Source organism: Falco punctatus, assembly GCF_963210335.1.
Source record: "Falco punctatus genome assembly, chromosome: 12".
NCBI classification, from domain to species: Eukaryota; Metazoa; Chordata; class Aves; order Falconiformes; family Falconidae; genus Falco; species Falco punctatus.
In genome coordinates this window covers 24,310,874-24,333,020 of record NC_137592.1, presented here as the reverse complement: position 1 = coordinate 24,333,020, position 22,147 = coordinate 24,310,874, and the positions used below count along the sequence as shown (strand labels likewise).

The 22,147-nt window shown below is 39.5% G+C and overlaps 1 protein-coding gene across 1 annotated transcript in view; it reads right to left on the bottom strand.

The window, feature by feature from the left end:
- Positions 1-191: 191 nt before the first annotated feature.
- KCNK2 (potassium two pore domain channel subfamily K member 2) overlaps positions 192-22,147 on the bottom strand; it is a 183,577-nt gene continuing 161,621 nt past the window's right edge. The window contains exons 9-10 of the mRNA XM_080408486.1: positions 17,644-17,783; positions 192-3,250 (exon numbers count right to left, since the gene is read on the bottom strand). Coding sequence (XP_080264612.1) covers positions 2,933-3,250; positions 17,644-17,783 — 458 coding nt within the window. The 3' untranslated portion in view covers positions 192-2,932. The remainder of the gene's footprint in view (positions 3,251-17,643; positions 17,784-22,147) is intronic.

The following is a 22,147-nucleotide window of genomic DNA, read 5'->3' as shown; positions in this document are numbered from 1 at the left end:
CCAATAACATTAATGGTACTAGACACATTTGGATTGTAATGACTCTACCTACTTATACTATCTGGATTATTGCATCTTTTCTTCTTTTTCAAGTTATTGAACTTACAAATAAAGGATTTCATTGGTTAATGCTTTGTTCCAAACATGTAAGTCTAGTTCGATAAGGCAGGATAATTTAGAACAGTAGCCAAGGTAAATAAATGCTGAATGAATTTATGAAACATTATGAAATGCTAATATCTGAAGACTTGTCACAGGATCTCAAAGCAACCTACTATTTCTAGCAGGTCCTGAGATGCCCCAAAAATTCTTTAAAAGGAAAGAAATCACACAGACATTCACTTCTATAGGTTCATAAATGGAAACAAACTGGTTAGAATGATCCAAGGATTTAACCTAAAGATATCACACATTTCTGAGCATCAAAGACAATTATTAAATGTTACCAGTCCCTTTCTAAACAGGAGAAGCAAAAGCCACTGAGACCCATCGTATGCAAATCAGATTGGAACGATGTAAGGAAAGGATCCTCTTCACTTACCACCACGTGGTTGCAGGCTATCGTTCCCTTGGCCAAGACCTAATTAAAAGAGGCCATTGTAATATATCCACTGCAGAAGTGACTGCTCCAACGTGAAAGGCTACTGGCCTTGGAGCTGCTTGTTCACACCCTTCTGCAGAAGGTTACCAGCAACCACAGCAGAACCGGCAGGACAGCAGGTTGGAGCTCCCCGCACCTCCCTGAGTGCAAAGATGGAGCCATCACCATCAGCTCTGTAGAACACGACAGGAGAAACTGCAGCCTGCCGAGGTTTTGAAACGAAATAGCAAGAAACACAACTTAAGGTACAGCAACCAAAGAGCATTATTTTTGATATCAAGGAAAAAAAAGAATATCTGTACTGAGTCAAGCCTTTATTGCTAAACCAGCTTAAATTAAAGCAGGTGGCAAGCTGCTATCCTCTGTAACCAACAAATGCACAAAAATCAGTATCACAAATTATTTCTTAGCATTCCAATTGTAGCAAGCAGGAGATTCAGAAAATTTTCTTTTAATTAAAAACTTTATTTTTCATTACAATTCACAGTTTATACATGGCAAGACGAACCCTTGCCATGTGGACATTCAGAACACTGTGCTGGGGAGACAAGGGTCTTTGTTATAAGAGCATTGCTCGGTGCTGTGTCATGGAACTTCCTTAGTTTTAAAAGCGTACTCTCTGTAAATGTTAATTGACTGATATTTACACTGAATTGACTGAATTTACATATTAACTTATATTTATTAGAAAACAAGCTAAGCATCTGAAAAACATTAACATTCATATCTTGCATGTTATCTAATGGTCAGAGATGCTGTAAGATTTGCCACTTGAATCATGCCCAATCAGCAAAGTCCCATTCCTAAATTTACACAGAGCCTAAATTATTCTTTAAGGCCTGTTCTATTCATTTTATGTACAGCCAGGTTACAATAGACTAACATAAGAAAAAAATGCAAAATTATCCATTCCGTCCTGCATTTCTTCCGAATCTCACATACACCTATAAGCAAAACAGAAGATACAAAATAAATGTGTTTTCTTAAAACCAATAAAGAAAACCCATAGTCTGGTTTAGATCTGCTTCTCATCAGCCTATCCTGTCTGAACAATCATCAGTATTCAGATTGTGCTATTTATCAGCTCTTCTTCATGCCTGTACTTATATTCAGAGCCATCTCTATTTGAAATGTAGAAAGTCACAGTGATACCAGTTTCAATTGCATTCCCACGTTAGTCACAGCTCCGGCACAGGCAGCCACTGTACAGTGTAACATTCAGGTAAGCACTCCAGCAGGATTCCTGGGTAAAAAATCATATGGCATCTGGTGTGATGTGACTTAAGTTAAGAATCCTTTCCATAGAGCAAATAGCTGGCAGAAGTTTTATGTTTATTAAAAATCGCTGTATTTTTCTGCATTGTTTTCTGGATGTGGTTATTAGAATACAGCAATTAAAAGCCTCTACTGCCTCTGCTTAAAATAGTACGTTTCATTTGCTCTTGTCATCTACCAAGTAATTTAGTGATCAATAAGCTGCAGATTTTTTGGTACATCTGACGCAGAGAAAAACAACTGCTGAACACTGCTTGAAAAAAAAAGACCCAAAAAGGGTCTTCAAATTCTGCAAGTCAGTGTGAACGAGTATCAGCTGGACCTGAGTAAAATAAAATGCTTCTGGGGGACATGTTTGCAACTTTTGAAACTGCAGTGCCTTTAAATTTAGAGCTAAGAACATCATTTGATGATTGTTGAGTTTTGGCATTCATTCATGCTGGTTGGTATCTTCATGACAGACACCTTTAAAACGCCATCGTATCAAGAAGAATGAAAGCTCAAATGAAATACACTTCTCATGCAAAAAAAAACCCCAAAACCAAAACAACAAAGAAATCAACCAAACAAAAACCATACAGGAACTGTAGAGGTTCTGGTTCTTCAAAAGATAAGGCACTGACAAAAATTTCTTAGGTAAAAGGCTGCATAATAATTTCTTGCCATTTACAAATGTGTTGTAGTCCAGAAATGGTCCATTCCTAGGCTCAGTAAGGTAGACCCTGAAATTTTAAGGACTGATCCCTCAAAGCTACATTGTTACCATAAACAAGTGTGATTCACTCTTGAGGCCATATGGCACGTTAGGAGAAGTGAAAAACAGTCTGGGCAGATAAAGGCAGAAGACATTGCTTGTTCCAGCATCTTTCGATAACAGGAGTGCCATTCATCTTTGTGTCTGAAGAGATGCGATGGTAACTCTGGACTGTAGTTTCTGTGGAACTCATGCACACACATAAAATGCTATTAGCATTGATCATCAACAGGGTGGAGAAAAAAAGGTGTATGGCTAGTCTAAGCCAAGAGCTTCTCAAAGACTGGGATCCAAAGTCACGGCTACTTAATGTTCTCAATAACGGCTATCTCTTCTGCTGCACAGTGTGGTGTCAAACCATTCATGTAAATGCTGTCCGTCTTTGTCAGAGCTGGCAAGATGTCCTTCTCACTGGTGAGATGGTTGACTGACAGGGTTCTCTTGCAGGGAGTCAGGTCTTGGTTGTGGTTGACGGCGAGTTCTGCAGAGAGCTTCCTTTTGATAGAGGTAGCCCGCTGGAACTTGTCGTAGATCTCCACACTCAGGCGCCTTCGAGTTTCTTTGAACTCTGCTGTGACGTTGGCTGTCCACTCCGCAGCATGGGCTCTGAATTCCCCTACCTGCGGCAAAAATGGGAGAAGGAAAAAAATAAATAAACAAAAGGAAGCATTATGGGGCCAAGTACTTTAGGCACTGTTTAGGCTCCAGAGCCCAGTGAGAGAGCAATGTGGCTTTGGGCTGTCAAAAAGCTGCTGCTGCTGCTGCCAGCACAGATTTCTTGTTCAGTTGCCATCAATAGAGGAGTCTGCAGCATGAGAAATGTCACACTACTAAGAGTTAAAACCGGTTCCAAAAACACAATAAAAATCTTTTCTGCTAATTTTTCCTTAATTATAGGCAGCCAGCAATGCAGGGAAGCTGCAGAGCCCTGACAGCTGCAGAGTACCCAGCTGGCCAGGGGATGCTGAAATCCCAGCAATCCGGGCTGTGTTCTGTATTGTTACTAGGGTGCAGAGTTATTTATGAGCACTTTTACTGTCTCTGGATAGATCCCTGGGAGACTTGGCAAAGAATTTTCTAAATTTAGACAGAAAAGCTTTTTTAAAGGGCAACGTCAGCTGCTTGTATTCTCTCTTTTCTATGCTTGCTCAAACGTAGCACCAATACAGTGGCTGTTTCAGTCATGTCAGCAACATGTCTGCTTACCACCCCGATTCCCCTGAAACGACACAGTAAAAAGCAGCACGCAGATAGTTGCAGAGTGGGACTTGGAGAGCTGCTACAGATTAGAGCCCAGGCAAGTGCAACCTGCCTGCCAGTCGCCACTGCTGCACGATTTCCATGCGGCGTCGGGGGGTATTTCCCCTGCGACACGCACATCTCCAGTCACACCAGCTGCCAGGCACCAGGTTGTACCACCGCTACCCTTTCACGAATGTATGTAGATCCCCGCTCTCCAGTTCTTGTGCTCTAACTCTCAGTGTCCTTATACTGACAGGCTTTAGAGCTTTATGGTAAAGGCTGATCCACTTTCATTAAAAGCTACCATCATTTTTTAGTCTTTAAGATTTCTTTCCACCATTTTGGTGATTCAGTACTAGGAACGCTAGAGCATTCCATGAGCCCAAGCTCTGAGAGTAGGGCTGAGGACGGGGAGGAAGACAGCTGCTGGCACAGAATCCCAAATTATACTTATTTTTCCTCAGATATGCATGAGGTAGACAGAACAGCTCACCCAGATAATAGTCCGAGGTGAACTATGGCCTTGTACTTTATAAGATTTTTATATTTTTGCTCCTGTACTTCAACCAAACCGCTATTACAATAGCAAATAAGTTCTATAGGTAATTAAAGGAGGCACGTTTTGAAGATCTCATTATAACTGCAAAGGAAATAGATTGTTTCTCTGCAAATCTCTGTTTTGTAGGGAGTTTAAGAGTTGGAAAGTATAGCAAAGAGAAGATAGACTGCTGATAAATATAACTCCAAAGCAAAACATTTTAGAAGAATTAACTTAAATTAGTCTAATTGCTACTGCTCAGTCCAGAATTCCAGTCATTGGCAAGCAAGCTCAGACTTGGTGAGCACAGAAACAAACAAAAAAAAAAAAGACAACAGAGAAATATGGGGGTAAACCTCAGAGAAAAGCAGCCACAGGCTTATTCATGTTTTGCAGTGCAGTGGAAAATAGGAATATAACGAAGGCAGAAAACAATCAGCTCACCCAGGAGTGAAGGAAAACTTTCCCCCTCCAGAAACAAAACAAAAAGATCTCTTTACCCAGGGGTCATTTTATTACATTTGTCTCGGCTTCAGTGAATTACACAGATGACTAATGTGGACCCATTATGTATATTTTCTAAAACAAGGATTATTATCTGTAATACACAGAGGATTCACCCAGCTGAATTATTATTAGTATTTAAATTGTGCAATTAGGATCAGACACACTGCACTTCAGATCTGAAAATAATGAAATCTGCAACGCTGAAACATTTCAGCTGCTACAATATTTTTATCTGTAGTAAACAAGTTATAAAAACATGGTAAGCAGCACCAGTGTACACCCTGGGGCAGCTTTGTCCTTCTCCAAAGCTTTACTAAAGGCAGGCTGCTCAGGTTCTGGAGCGTGCTCTGTCCAGGGGAGCAAAGAGCCACTATACAGGTTCCTGTTTTACCCTACACATCTGTACCCCTCATCAGCTGTGTAAGCATTTGCCAGACCAGTTATTTTGCTCAGACATACATCCCTGGCATCGCACATGGCCGCATTCAAGGGATAGTATCAGACTGGTACCTTTAAAATTGTGTCTTGGCAACCTACTGGAAGCTACAAGCATCCCGAGCTGTTCTCCCCCACCCATCCATCCCCACCACCTATGTTTTTTAATATTCCTTTTACTAGTAGTTTCAGTTCCCAGTTCTCTCATGTTTTCCCAGAAAATTAAAACACCAGGCCATGCTTCTGACAAAGGCAAGACTATGTAACCCCTAGGACAGGCTCAGAATCCCCTCACTAGCCCACCTCACCGCATGGTGGTGATGGACCTGATGCTGCTGTATTTTAACTCATACCTGCAAGTTATTCAGGAGAATTTTTAGATTGCAGTTTTTAGGCCACCTGATGTCTAAATTCTAATTAGATTTGGTTTGGGAAGCAAGTTTATGCAGCCAGCTGAAGAACATCATTAAATACGCCTTTGGAGATGGGCTCACGTTCCAACTAAGGTGATGTGGAACACGAAGATAGTGGACTCAATTCTATCTAACCATAGACCAGAGCTACGATGCTGTTTTATATTAAAATCATAGAAAAAATTGAAAAAATGCAGTGCTATTGCTAAGCAGAATTGAAATGTATTAGTAGTAAAACAGAGGTAACTGGCACAGCATGAGAAACTAGAGGTTCAGTGCTGTGTGAACTATGCGTGCCCTAAATTACTGCTTTCAGCCCCCAGCTTTTGTGTGAACCAAATGCACTCAAAAAAATGTTATTTCTTCAGAATAAAATTCTCAATTCCAGAGCACTCATGGACTCAAGCACAAGAGAGTATAGGAAAAGTGCAGTTTTTAACTACCAGTGTACACAAGCAACTTGCTCTTAGAATTTGATCCCTCCTTTATCCATAAGGTCATTTCTGTATATGCTCGGGTTCTTTCTGTCCTTAGGGTATGACATTTTATCATACTGTGTTACAACTCCTCTTCATCGGGGGGCTGACAGCCACAAAATGTCTTATGCAAAGTGATTGAAATGCCAGTTGCCTATACTGCTCAAAGAAACACCAAAAAATTAATGTACCTACCTAGCATAACAATTATTTACTTCTCTCCAATTCTCTTGCCTCATTACAGCACACAGCCCTGTAGACTCTGCAGCTGTCATAGTCGGGGGCAACGTGACACGAGGACAAGACCTCTTAGTCACAGAAATTTTTGACATTTAAGTACTTTACATAAGGCCAAACGACACTAAATACTTCAGAAGTAACAGGAAAAACATGTCACAGTGATAGCACCTGACTCAACCGTACGATACACAGCACTAATCTGGTGATGCTGCTCAATTCTAACCTTCGTGGAATAGAAATACCATCAGTAACAGGACACAGTCCCTAGCCCAGCTCCAGGATTGACTTCCTCTGCATCAAAATCCAAATTAGACTGCAAGGTGTCAGACATATTTCACAAGGAGCATCAACTCTAACGTATTAACGTTGTACTTTGAATGTCAACAGCTAGTAACTTTTCTAGGTATTTATGAAGCAATACCCTACTACTGCCTTATGGGTCCAGGGAATACAGGTCTCCGTGACATATTCTCAAGAAATATGGTGATGGTAACACAACTAAATATTCCACACACCACCCTTCACCACAAAAAACTAGATACTCTTCTATCAAATAAACAGTGTTGACTCATTTCCTTGCCTTTGCCCATACCAGGCTGCCTGGCCTCCAAGCTACCACTGCAGATGGGCCTGTATATCCCATACATCCTGCATCATATCCGACAGCCCCATGGGGATGTCTCAAACACCATGGGTCATCTCCAGTAGCATCTCTAAATGTCTATGTTAAGGTGTCTCTACCTACCTGTGGTGGAAATGTCACATCTACTCTATTGGGATATAATGAGGAATAGCCTCAACAATTCTGAAGTGTGTTTACATATTCCTGCTAAACTTCAGATTTTTTGGGGGGTTGTCTGTTTGCTTTTAACTATACATCAAAGAAATAAGTCATGAACTTCCCGAGTGACCAGTTCCCAGGCTGGGCACATATGTTCTCACCAAAGTGATTTAAACACAGACATACTGAATTTGACAGAACTAGGAAAAACGGTGGACATTAAGCAACCATTCCTTCACGTACTCCTGCCAAAACCCATCTAAATTAATAATGACCTAAAAGTGGCTCTCAGCCAATATCACTGATGAGACCCAAACTCTCTACTCATTTTCATCACCAGCATGTTTTAGCTTTCTCACTGTCTAGCTGAGCTCCGTGCTTGGACAGAGGCCAACAGCATAACACAGAATATACATATGTCCAGGGGATGCTACTGTTAAAAAAAAAACAAACAACCAAACAACATCTGAAGAGACTGAAACACCTGCTTCATTCTTCAGAACATTTATTCTAATTCCTCATGCTTGTCAGGAGTTTGGGAATCTTTCTGGATGCTCCGCTTACAACAGATATCCAAATAATTATACAAACAAAACTGCCCACCATCCAAGATGACCACTCATCCTGTTAAGTGTCATCTGGACAGCATAAGCCATAATCTTTACACGAGTAATCTGTACTTTGAATTAAGCCACATCTGTGGTCTAACAGAAAAAAAAACCCACAAGCCTAATTAAGGACATCCTTAAACAAACCAAAATAAGTAGACACTTGCCTAACTTAACTTTGCTTAGTTTTTCTCCTCTCTCTTAGGGAGATTCTTGAAAAAAACTGAAACATTACAGTATAACCAGTTAATCTACTTATCAAATTGGAAGAAAGGTATCCTGCTTGGACAGAACTCAGATACATGACATGAAAGTTATGATATACTTGGGATGAGCTAAGCCACTAAGTACCAAATAAGAAAAAAAATCAGCATTATATATACTATGCAAGCAAATGAAAAAATATATTTCTAAATAATGTGTTTAGCTTCCTCTTTCATAGCTGTACTTTATGTTGCTTCCCTTTGGCATACAGGACTCATATATTTTACAATGGCCATGTTAGTGCAAGCCAAAAAAATGAATTAAAGAGCTAGTAGGTGAGCTGGAGATATCCATCTGACTGCATTTTAGGAGGGGGAAATGGCCTTCCTTACAAATATTCTTAACACTCTAGAAGTTCCTCAGTATATAATTGCTAACATTTATCCCTAATGCATTCTCCAGAGTTTTGCAGCTTCATTTTTGTCTCTCCATAGTACTTTTCCTGTTACTTAAAAATAAAAGATCTAATTACCCTCTCCATGATATGCTATTCAGGGACAAATCTAGAAAGAGCATGTACATGTCACATTATCCAAGCAGCAGAGTACAGTACGTAACATTTTGTCTTAGCTTTCAAGAAACTCATCCAGCATTTGCAGAAATCATTCTTAAAGTCCCACTTAAAAATTGAAATGGAAGAAAAAAAAATAATGTAGGTACAAAGAGTGCTGATGGGTTTAACAATGCAGCTGCTGGGCGGGTTGATTCCCTGCATGGGTAGGAAGTTTGTCTATCTGCCATCTCACTTGCCTGCAGCTCTGGGCAAGCACACACCACCTCTTCCCACCTGAGCTACTGCTGGCCGCGACTCTGTGTTCACTGCATCAGTTGTCCATAGGCTAAAGAAGACTGGAGGGCAGGAGAGAGAGACCAGTCTCACAGATATTTTTATTGAAGCCTGTGCATTTCTTGTACATTCAGTCTTATTTACAGTTCAACTCAAATTCCTATCCCAATGATCTGGCTTTTAGTATTTCTGTAATTATATCATTATTGGTAAGTACCCCAACCCCATCGTACTATAATCTGTGGGCAGGTACTGAGAAGACTGTGCTGTACTTGTATTTGAAGGTAAACGGTACAAAATGCAACACAGAAATACCACAGGCAATAATGAGACACCTATGCTGAGGTTTCCCAGGTTGTTTAACCACTATCTTCTATTCCTTCATTCTGTCAGGACTTCAGCTCTGTAGCTGAGAACTCTTCTACACCAGGTCTTAAAGCTACCAGAATTTAATTTCAAAGTGACTGGCACAAATGAAGCACTAAGTGATCGATGTTTTGGTTCCCCTGGCTGGTATACATGTTCCTCTGTTTTTCAGGCAAATATTACAGGGCACAACATTCTATTTTGTGAAATTGCCATCTTCTGGAGCAACAGACAGTTGTATTTTTGTAGTCATGGCGGTCAGAAATGTTTTGGGAACAATGCTCTCCCACTGGAAATGGGATTATTCAGTCCCATAATAAGCAGTGTTTGTGAGTTCATTCTGGTGAGCAATGATTGTTTGGTTTCACCCACATAAGTTCCATAAGCACATCTGATGCCTTGGATGAAATAAGCTATATTCTCCAATGGGAATGCAGAGAGTCCATGAATTTTGATTATCTTTTTGTGGAGGAACATCTATGGTGGCAGCTGTGGGAATATGTTTTGAGGAGATGTGACAGATGGCAGATGCAGAAATGGCCCTTCTGCTCTATCATGGTCTGATTCAACAAAATAAAAACAGGTAGCCTACAAAATAAAAAAAATCATGTCTACAAAAACAGAACCAGATATACTAACAGTCACCACAATTATTTTGTTTTACCTTTTTTTTCCAGAAATATGAACATTCCTAAGTTAGGTATCTCCTCAGAACTATTACTGAATATCGCCCATCAGACAATCTTGGCATAGAGCTGCACGTGTGTCTCAACACAGTACACAAGTTATTGGCCTGATTATCTCAGTCCCTAATGGTCTGCTTGCTTAACTTCCAAAGAAAAAAAAAAAACAGATGCTGGCTTTTCCTATCAAAATAAGCTTTTCTGTTTAGTGGTTTCACCTACCTCAGAGAGCCATCCAACCCCTCTTTCAACCTGGTAAGAGCAAATGACACCCACCTGTATCAACCACAAGAAACTATTTAGGTGTACTTAAAGCTTCACCAGCTGAACCTAAGGTGATTCAGGAGAACAGCATGTATTCTCTGTCTGCACTCCACAGCCAACGTCTCTGCTGCAGCAGAAATAGCAAACCTTTTAAAAATTACACTAGAAGCACAATGAAACCCAAGCCACAAGCAGCTGAAAGACTATCTCCACTTTCTCCCCCAGGAAAGAGGCAATGACTGTTTCAAACTCAGTGGACTTCTGTAGCTTATAAAGATATGCTAAAGAACACATAACCAAAAAAAAAAAAAAAAAAAGCTTTTAATTTTGACTTGGTACTGAGTAAGGAAAGGCTGTTGTAACTAAATGGTCAAATTCCAGTAAAAACGGTTTATTTTTTATCTTTCTGATGTCAATATCTGGAGTGATATTTGTGTGAAACATTAAAGCTCTGTTGTAGTTGTTCATTGCTAACTACTATTACAAGGGCATTCACCCCTTGTAAAGGAAAGTATTCCACAGTTTCTTCAGTCCTTTTTATCCGTGACTGCAAAGCAGTTTCCTCACTGTCAACTCAACTTCTTGAAGATGCAAAGGTATTCTGCTGAACTGGCTTTGTCTGGGGATTCTTCCAAAAGACAGCTATAAAATGCATACACACTCAGTATTACTAACATGTTTTGGCATCTTTTCCTAACAATATCCAAGCACTGAGATTAGCTAAAAAAAAAAATAAATAATAAAGTTTTCAGGAATGTTAATCATGAAGATGTGGGCTGAACAGATTCCAGATTAAATATCACTCTGTCAATAGAGTTAAATCACAAATAAATCTGTCACAGTAACCTAAAGGAATGATTACATCTTGTCTCCAAAAAAATCAAGATTGCCTAATGTAAACCATGATAATGTACATCCAGGAGTCTTCATGGGTAATTAACTCCAAGAAACAGCACTGCTATAACTGCGCTCTCTTTAATCAATTTATCTTATTATGAAGTATAAGTCACTTGCTCCAGCTTTATTTTTGCAGATTCAATAGCTCTTGCCATCACTGCCTGGTTGCAGCTCACACTGGAGACATTTCCATCTCCCCTGACCCATCCAGTTGGCACGGTGAGGCCAGGGGAGCACTGTGGGCAAGCAGGGCCAGGGGCTGGCAAGCAAAGTGCCAACAATGCCCCCCTGCCCCTGGCAGGCACAGCCTGCTGTGCTGTTCATGGCAATATGTTCAGATAGCACATCTCTTGTAATCAGCACCACACAGCATCACTTCAGGACCTGGTACTTAATACACAGTAACAAAACAGCCACCTCTAAAGGGCTTCAATATGCCCAGCTAAGAGGCACGATATAAACAATATAAATCACAGCAAAATGGTAACAGTGTAGATACTAGTTTTGTGTGTGTGTGTGTGTGTGTTGAATCTGAAGTTAAGCAGGGCATCACATGTCCAAAGTACATTATGAGGGCAGACATCTCACAAAAGTGTCAAAAACCATCAGCAGATCGGTTTTCCCGGGACTCTCAGGACAACATGTTCTTTCATATTCATTACTGCACATAGTATTACACTGTACTTGTATGAGTGATCAATACTGAAACCGAGTATTACAGACTGTTGCTAGGGCAGGACTGAGAACACCACCAGGATGACATAATCTCTTGAGAAGGGAAAAGATCAAATTGTTTTCAAAACCTTGCGAGCCATTTCTACCTTCTCCTTACACCAATACTGCTCTTCATACATCTCCGAGACACAGAGACATTACGGAGGGGCCCATACTCGCATCTTTCATCTTTGGGGTGGTTTTTGTCCTGTTGCTGGTCCAATTTGACATGAGACCCATGGCTTTATTTACTGTAGAAAGATTTTCTAGTTTTCCCCATCTCACAGAAATTATTAGTAACAGTCACCTTTTCGAATGTGGCTATTTGTTCTCAAATACACTTTTCTGTACATCTTGGATGGACTGGAAAAAAACCCTTAATGCTAGGCAGGCTTCTCTTCGGATGGCTCATTTGCCATTTTCATAGTTCTCTGCAGTTTCTTTCCAAAGTTGAGACCACAGATCTAGGGACTGTTTTCTGGCAATATAACTTTTTTTTCTTAAAACAGCGAGAGCCAGGTAAAGAGCTCACCGCCGCTGAAAGAACTCCCTCCTCTGTCGTGTACCCCCACTGAACAGCCTCAGAGGGGGTTCTTGCCTGGTATGCCAGTTCAACTCACTAGGACCTTGCAAAACTGTTTCTCATTTAAGACCACTCATTTTTTCATCTTTTCATGCATACAGCCTTCATTTAGGGTCTGTCCTTTGGGAGAGGAGTGATGGGTTCAAGTTCTCTTTAGGCTGGGACCCTAAGCCTAAAAAAAAAAAAAAAAAAGCTGGGTGAGCACCTTTAGTCTGACGCTGGTAAAATGAAAAGCCAACAAGTATTATAGGGAGTGCGATAGTCCCCATGGCATCACCATGACAAGCCTAATTCTGTTTTGACAGATAAGAGTGACAGCTCTGTCACTGGTGCCAAGAAGATTAAACTGCATGATGATTCAGATGAGTCAAGTTTGTTTAATTTGTAATCTTTGATATTTATAAACAATTGCCTCTTGAATGTGTTATTTCTCATAAAATTTTAGGCTTGGTCTTTAAAGCTGAATCCCTACTGTGCAATTCAAAAGACAGACACCCAGCATGAAAAATCACTTGTCCAAACTGAGCTGAAGTCCAATGAGTCAGTCATCTGGATTCTTGATATACAGTGAAGAGAACAGGCTCTTCCAGGATGCAATCCACCTCATATGGTAGATGTCTTAACAAATTCAAGTGGGTCATGCTAGAAATACTCATTTCCATCCAGTAACTATAAAGGGAATGTTGACGACTAGGTCAGATGTTGCTGTCTACACTGGAGATGAATCCCACCTTCATTGACTTGAACAGAGCCTCGACTAGAGCTTAGAGAGAATATCATGAGGCCAAGGGACATAAGCACTTAATTTAAAAAAAAATAAATTGGAAATTCATAACCCAAATCACTGAGGTTCTTGCTTGGGTAAGCATTTTTGCTAGAAACACTGAAATTCAGAAGCTGCTGCACACCGAAAAAAATATGACTAGGAAAAAAATTCCTGCTGAAATTTCACCTTTCAAAGAGACTAAAATCAGAAGACTTTAAAAGCGCTCTGAGTAATCAGAGTATAGAGAATAATGAAGAGGAGGGAGTTTAAGGCAAGCTAGTACAGCTGAAGCTGAACTTCAGAGACAGATCGCCTACTTAAGATTACAGCACACAGCATGTTCCAGTGACTTTCTGACACTTCATCTATCTTACTGTATGAACTGCTTCCAGCAGCAGATCTATCCTTCCAAAACTCCTACTTCTGTCTCTACTTGTCTTTCACTTCCCTCCCCATTTGATGCGTTCAAAGTTCTCAAGAGTATTTCAGGAGACAAAAGCCACCTGAGCAACTGACAGACATTCTGGTTACCTGGAATTTAGTATCAAAATAGAGCATTACTGTGGATCAGTGCATATCTGACCAGATATTTTTGTCTCCGTTACATTTGCATATGGCAAACATTCCTGGTAGTATCCTGAAAAAAAACCCGATGTTTTGTTTTGTTGAAACAGTGAAATGCATTATTACTGCAAAGTCTTATGTAAACTCCTTTTAAGAACAACACAACTGCATTAAGAAAAATGTGAACAGGAAGGTAGATATTAGGTGATATTCATTATCAGCATGCCCACTTCCTGGAATATGGAAGTTTCCATTCACAATATATGCCCTACATATGCTACAATAAACTTTTACTATAGGCTACAGGAAAAGACCAAAAGATTATTACGGTTGCCTATCAAAAGGGATATCAAATATTTAGGCTGATATACAGCTTTGGTTGTTGAGGGGAAGTAAAAAGAAGGGCATTTCAATACTTGCAACCTCTGTCCTCATCCCAAACACTGGCACAATTCACTAGACTTGGCTGCTATCAGCCCTCAGACTGCTGAAACCAACACAACCGAGCACTACTGAAGGCTCTGCTCCCTCCTGTATCTAAAACATGGTAGGTTACTACTATTTTTTTTTGTGAAAGGTATGATAAAAATTCTAAACAAAATCTTTTTTTATTTGTAGGTGTTGATACCCATAGTGAGTGGAGTCCTGTGAAGGAAGATTTTCAGTTTTATATTTCCTAGAAAATATATTAAACTATTTCAGTTTTCAGATTGCATTAATTATGATCCTATGGATTTTCTCATAGCCTCTGTCTTTCAGTAGATTTCAGTAGCTAACATTGTTTCTAATTTCAAAGGCTAACTTTAGGTGTAATAAGATGTTTTCCCAAGGACTGTAAGAATGTTTCCTTAAAAGACAGTTAAAAAACATACTCAGAACTAGGATTTTCCATTGCGCTCTTTTCTACTATTTGTAGTAGTATTATTGTAGCTCCAGAGATGTTCCTCTGATATAATCTGCATCCATGGACGCTGGAACAGAGCATCGTAAATTTAGGTTTAACTGAAAAAACAGATGAGAACTTCAGTCTCCTCTGGCTTCTGCTGGCATAGAGAAGACTTGATGACTACATTTCCACTAGACTTCCTTAGCTTCTTCACTCAAATTTTCCTAGGCAGATAATAAGGATGAGCTAAGAGCAGCAGTTTTATCATAAAATTCTACCTGTAAAGAGAATATTTGTGCAACGCTTCTGCTCAAACACAGCCAATCTTACAACAAAATGCAATCAATATATTTATAATCATTTTCTTCCTACAGAGTATCATTAGGATAGAATACAGAAATAAATTTTCATGGTTTTTAACTAGTACACAACTTATTCTATGCCATAATTCAGTTCTCAAACAGGTCTCTGTCACTTTTAAGAGTGTTACATTTTTAAACTGCTAAAACATTTTCTTTCTGTCATGAATTCTCAGACATGCCTGAGCAATGGGCTAAGAAGGGGAGAGGGGGGAGATTTCTGAACATCAGAGATATGATTAATTGAACAAATGGTACCAATTATGTCACGTCTGTCTTTAACCTAATACCGAAGACATTTGTATACAGCAAAATCCTGAATACCTGCATCAGCCAAGAGAATTTGGCTATATCTTAAGAATGAGGTTTTCCTTTCTTAGACAAAATGAATATCCTTGTTTAGGCTACAAAGGTGAGAAAGAATGGAAAGATGAAATAGGGCATACATTCCTGTTGCCTGAGAAAAGAAAGGTTGGCATAGCACCGTGCTGTATAACCTGGCAAATGGAGTTATACTTTATAAAAATAGGGATGTATTTAAAGTTTTAAAGGAATCCATGAATTTGTCCAATTTGTGTTTCTTTAAACCTTTTCCAGAGTTAGTCTATACTGAACTAGCTTCAGTATAAAACAAAAACAGATAATATATTAAGAAGGTTTGGATTTTGTAATATCATCATTATAATAATATGGATAACGAGACACTAAGCAAGATTAAACCCCCAGTGTGCTATGTACAATTGTATACTCAAGACAGTAAGACCTCTGGATAAGATGCTGTCTAGATAAGAGAGGAGTATCAGAAAAGTGAATTAATGACAAGATTAATTCTAGGAAGTAGTGTGAAGAGCTCAACTGTGTCACCAGTGTCTGAGGAAATGCAGCAAAACCAAGCCTGAACAAGGTATTTTTGCATAGGCCCAAGCCATAGTGTCTCAGCCATATCATGTTTTCCCAAGAATCCAGAAACAAGTAACCCAGGAAAATTAAATGTAGCTCAATAAATGCTCCAAGTTGAGAACAGTTAGACCATAGGAGAGTGTACAGGGGAAACATCACACATGCCTGCCCAGCCCCTGCTTTTTCCTAGTGCAGAGGGAAAAATAGGCTCGACCAACCTAATTCTGAAGTTCAGAATAATGAAGAAAAAACATGCAGGTTAATGGCATTTGAAGTGATCTGTTGGTTTCACTGCAACCAACGTAAATTGTGCAGGTTAGGTGTTAAGGAAACCCTCTGTGCTTTTCCAGAAAATAAAATGGGGATCCTGCAAACGGGAACATTTGTATGATAGATACCTGATGCTCCATATCTGTGAAGGACACTAGTGAAGCTCACTGTGTAAGGGAAGTTATAAATATCCTTTCAAATTTACAGCACAGGGAGAAGATGATACTCTTTAAACTGATCAAATTAAACATTGTCCTCTGCTTCAGAGCTAAATGTTTACGAAATGCCTGGTAAAAGTGTACTTACAACAGACCTGCCGCAATGCCACAAAACAAGCACAGCAAGGGCAATGAAAAAGAGCTGCCCACGCTACACGCCTGGCAAAGCAGGCTGAATCCTGCCCCGGTGCCCAGCTCACACCCTCCCACCTGCCATCACCGTCACTGCTGCCCGCCGGTCAGGAGGCGGCAGAGACCCCCCAGGGTCCGTAGGGGTAAGCTACCCTCTACAGCAAGGTCTTTGGGAACTCAGGGATTGCCAGGATTACATCCAGACATTGATGCTGTGCCCTGCAGCTAGGAAAACAACTCAGAACAGTGTAAGTAGTAGGCCACTGCACAGTAACCAACGTATTCATTCCATCAAAAAGAAAATAAGAGTTTTTGTATTTGAGTAACAGAAATGAACTGATGCATGCAGAGGAACTGAGGTTAAGTTAGAGGGAAATAATACGTTGCTTAAAATTAATTTATTTCTCAAACTGCTAGCAAAACCTGAACCATGGTAGCTGCAATCAAAGGAAGTTTTATTTATCCTGTAACATTTTCAAAACCAGGACAGTTTTTTAAACAGCAATTTAAAGTAAAATATTGTAGCATCACTGGAAAGATAAACACACATTTAGAAGTAAGAATATATTTGAACTGAACACAACACACCTGACTACAAATAACTAGGCAGGCTGCTAGAGATATTATGGTAAAATACACCCAGGCATGCTTAAAAAGTTCATTCCAATACCTTGCACAATATGAAAGATTAATTCTCTTGCCACTATAAAAAGATCAACGCTCTCTTGAATAAAACTATTTAGTCATTTAGTATTTTTCTTTACATACCTGCATCCCATATAGAAACAATCAAAGCAGAATGGTTTTTGCCTCAAAAATTAAGGACTATATTCTACTGTCTAGAATAATCCTGTGAGGGAATTTTTTTCCCCATAAGTCAGGTGCAATCGTGCACATACACTTAATAATACATTTAAAGTAATTTTATATGCAGCCATGTAAAAATAACTGTGTTTGACTAGACTGCTACAATTTTTGCTGCAGTTTGAGCTGCAGCATATACTTCATACATAAGCAGCTCCAACCTAGGCCCTAAGAGCAAAAGCAGCTAGTAGCTTAGCTGACTTCTAACCAAAGTTTTTTAAAAGTATTATTTCTTCCTCTTTCAAAATGCTCTTACCTCTTCCTTTGTCTTTTTTGATATGACTCTCAGCCAGTCTCCAATCATGCTGAGGACAGCTGCAAAGTAAGCAAGCCCAACAAGGATCCAGAACCACACCACTGGCTTATAAAAATCTAGGTACTCAATATCTGATCCCCCTGAAAAACAATACAGTTAAAATTAAAGCAGATTTAATAGTTATAGATGCAAACCTAATTTTAAATTAATTCTTTTCCTAAAAACAAAGAAACAAAAAAAAATCAGGTATATTTCTTACAACTTCTATTTTCTTACCCATGCAAGCATTCATAGCAAAACATTTTGTTGAATTTGAATAAACGATGATTTAAATTCATCCACTCTTGAAAACACAGTTTAGAGTATGCAAGTTTTTAGACAGCGACTGCCAGTCATTTGTAATAATTAAAAAATGAACACAAACTGATTCAGCTTCTGAATACAACGTTATTTAAGGTAGAGGTCATTGGGGACAGCATGAATGAAAGGACTTCCCACCTGTTCCAAACAACAATGCTGTACTAAATCTTACATATTGCTCTAGAATACATAACGTGTTCATACCCTGAGAAATCTGATTCTGCAAGGACTCTGAAACACATCTCAATACTTACATGAATCCTTTAACCCTAGTGAGGAACGGCACCTGCATTAACAAGCATCCCTGTTGGGTAGGCAAGCAGCAGCATCTCCACTTTGCAGAGGAGGAAACCAGGGTGCAGGGACATGAGCTGAACTGACCATACTCACAAAAAGGTGAATAAAATAGATGTGAGCTGGAGGCACCTGTTTTGAATCCCACTGCCATAAGCACCGGTCACTTCCTTCCGGTGTTAAAGTAAAAAAGGGTAAGTTTCAGCGACGTCTGTAATGGAGCTTTGCGGTACAGCACAGCTATAGAGAACAGATGCCGCATTTCCATGCAAGAAAAGTTATGCTCGTCCGGAGCTCTTGACAACACAGAATAACTCACTTTCACATCTCACAGTACAATAAAACAGAAGCCTTAAACTTCCAATTCAGCTTTACAATGACAAATAAAATCAGGATCCTAGTTTGGGTTCCTGCAAGTAGAAGTTTGGTGGGCATCTTATGCCCACAGCTGACGATACTCTACAGTAAAACCTCTTCAGGCACACTGAAGTAGCCTGTACGGGTACGTAATATGTTGTTTTCTGTATCTGCATCCTGTACTGAAATTGTCAAAGGAAAATTGCCCCAAAATATCAAGCACCTTGTTAAAGTAACAAGATTAACTTTCATGAAGAATAATGTTTTTTCCTAGCTGTTATCATCTAATAGTCATAGGGACTACATGCAAACAACAAATAATTTTACTGATGGTATGACATTTTAACGATCGTTACTTTGTATGGATGGAAGCCCTCAGACAGAAATTTTATTATGCCCATTTCAATAAGCCTTCTCATCAATAAAAATCCATTGAGCTGTAGTGGTTTTTTCAATTACCCAAGAGATGAATCCACATTGCAGAAAAGGATATATTTTGACACCCGCACAGCCACAAGTAAGGGAGAAGACAGGGCTGCCTGGAACAAAAGACAGCCAACCACCGAAGGGTTGAGTGTGCCACAGTCCAAGAGAAATAAAATATCAGAAATGAAGCAACTTGTTAATATCATCCAGTAAAACAGGATTTTAGGGATGATTTGCCCAAAATTTGTTGTCATTCAAAAGATAGTTGACTACCACCATGCTTTTGCTCTAGCAATGAACCACACTTGGTGGTTCACCTTCTTTTCTAGCTGTTCCTACAATGCACAAGAAAAGTATACTCAGCTGGTTTCTAATTATTGGTGTGTTAAGTTTACAAACTGAAACCTTAGCTCTGCAGGGAGCATTTCCTCCACAGTTTATACCCGATTTGTTTACAGCAAGGTTAATTACCAGGGCAGGAGTTAGGACACATTCATCTTCAGTCAAGAGTTTTCTTTACTGTCTGGCCAGGAGATGGCTCCATCTAGCCATGCCCAAAGGAGTTCAGTTTTCCTAAAGTTAGAAAGGGTCAACAACCCTCTAGGAAAAGGCTTAACAGCTCAAATCTTTATTAGCTGTTGAGTGTCCGAATTTCAAGGACTCCTCGGGTGAGGTCTCAATATAGTGCAATACCAAGAGGAGAGACATACCCAAGGATGTTTTGTCGTCAGATAACTGCCTCCTATGATGCTTAAACATCATGGAGCACTATAATGCAGTTGCCCAGGAATGCCATGAAATAGGATTTCACTGGTAAGAAAGCATGATCAGAAGTCAACTGTACTGAATTTAAAGTAAATGGAATTCATTAACTACTGATTTACAATTCACATAAATGGGTATGAATGTATACGGGTAAATGTATTTCATCTGAAGCACATGAGATTTCATCTAATGATTTTACAGGTAACATTGTAAAAAGCATATCAACTGATACATCTGCATGGGGTTTTTATACCGTAATTTTTACTTGTTAATGCTATCTTGGTTTTGCAGAGAGATTTTATATAGCCCTCTAGAAAGTAAAATGCTGAGAAGGCAGAAGCTGAACTTTGTTGTTTGTTTGGCAAAACCGATTTTGTGGGCTAAGGGACAAATGGCATGCACTCACTCTTTAACTAGAGGTGTCACTGCCATAATCTTTAACTAAGAGCAGCCACAGTTGATGGGCAAGATGCAAAGATTCGATCCAAAGTCTCTCGAAATCTATGAGAAATCAAAGACTTTTTCCATCCATCTTCATCACAGGCTACTGTATTGCTGATTGCTGCTGCCACCATTCTTACATGTGCCAAGCAACTTTTAAATTATTTGGGATTTTCAACACTTTGGAAGTTTTATGGCCCAAACACGTATTCCTTACTGAGATGAAAAGCTCTGTGTTTTAGTGAAGGGTGGCATTAGAGAAGATTTCAGGGGCACATTAGGACAGATTCTGGTTCTCCTGGATCAGGTTTTCAAATATATGCATTTTTTAATTTATTTACAAAAAACAAGTATATTAAGTAAATAATTTTCTTCATTGTTGCCACTCTTTTCCCCACTCTTTCTACAGCTAACTGACTTGAAATAGAAACATGCAATTATTTCTGTAAAGCTGTCTGGTTTTGTTTGCATTTTTGCTTCAAATGTAGAAGCAGAGAATAGAAAGTGCTACTGGCATAAAGCATCTTAATTCCATACCAGCACAAATTTCTGGGTGATTCACAAGTTGGCCCTCCAATCCAGGAAAAGTTTTTTGGTTTGTTGTTGCTGGGTTTTTTTGGTTGTTGTTTGGGGTTTTTTTAATATTAACAGTACAAATGATTCTGGGTATAGGAATGATTAAATCCAAATACAGTTTCAATTGCAGAATAACAAGTAGCTGTCCAGCATCCCCATCACAACAAACCCGGCCAACAGGCTTCATCCAGAGACATCACTCACCCCGCTCCAAAGAAATATGGAGGTTCAGCCCTGCACCTTGGAAAGAATTACCCGAGGGCTGCAAACAGGGACAGAGGAAGGCTAGCTTACGTGAAGACATGGAAAAGCAGCATGCTCGGGACAAGCTTACATCACAGTGTTTGCAAGAGAGAATATAAGCAGGCCATACAGTTACTTGGTGCCGCTCAGCGGAAAAAGAGCTACTTCAGAGTACAAAGTGCAGCTATAAAAACCACTCCTTACACGCTCTCCTATACTAAATCGAGCAAGACACGGCATGCTGGCTTAAGCTTAAAGTGGGCTGCGTGGTTTGCACTAGACAGCTGCTATTATGGACGTGAAGTCCTGAGGTGGCAAAGAGCACTTGCAAATTCAAAAAAAAAAAAAAAAAAAAAAAAAAAAAGAGACACAAAGCCTGTGGGAGAGCACACAGCTCTCTTACAGGATGCTTGACACATGCCTCTTGCTCAGCATAACAGCCATTTCTTTCCATAGAGGTCATTCTGCCAGGCAGGTAATATCACACAGTGACAGATCAGCTACAACAGCGAGGGCTGCAATGGCCAGGTGAAGCGTTCCAGTTCTGTGACATTAAATGAGACTAAAATATCTCAGTACTCTACAAACTGGGTCTCGGGCAAAGCAGTACAGCACAGACCCAGATATTTGCATTACAGTGTCAATACACCAAATTCAATTACAGACCAAAACAGTAAGCAATAAGCTAAAAATCAGAGCTCAAACAAGGGCGGGGGACGACACCCAACAAAACCCAAGAGAGTTAGAATACATAATTTTTAAAGCGAGACATGCAAAATTCTGTGGTCTATTGAATTGGACTGATTGCAGCATAACCTTCTATCATCATTATGCCCCACTGTATATCAGACTACTAATGTGCTACTTATACTTCTGACTTCTACTTAATTCAGTCAAGTTTTGGACATTTCATCTAATTTATATTTGAAATCTGTTAGATTAACTCCCTTTGGGGGGTATAGTCAAATATTTGTACTGCATTGCAGTTAAAGGATTTATCTGCACATGTGAACAATATATTTTTGTTTTACACAGATATATA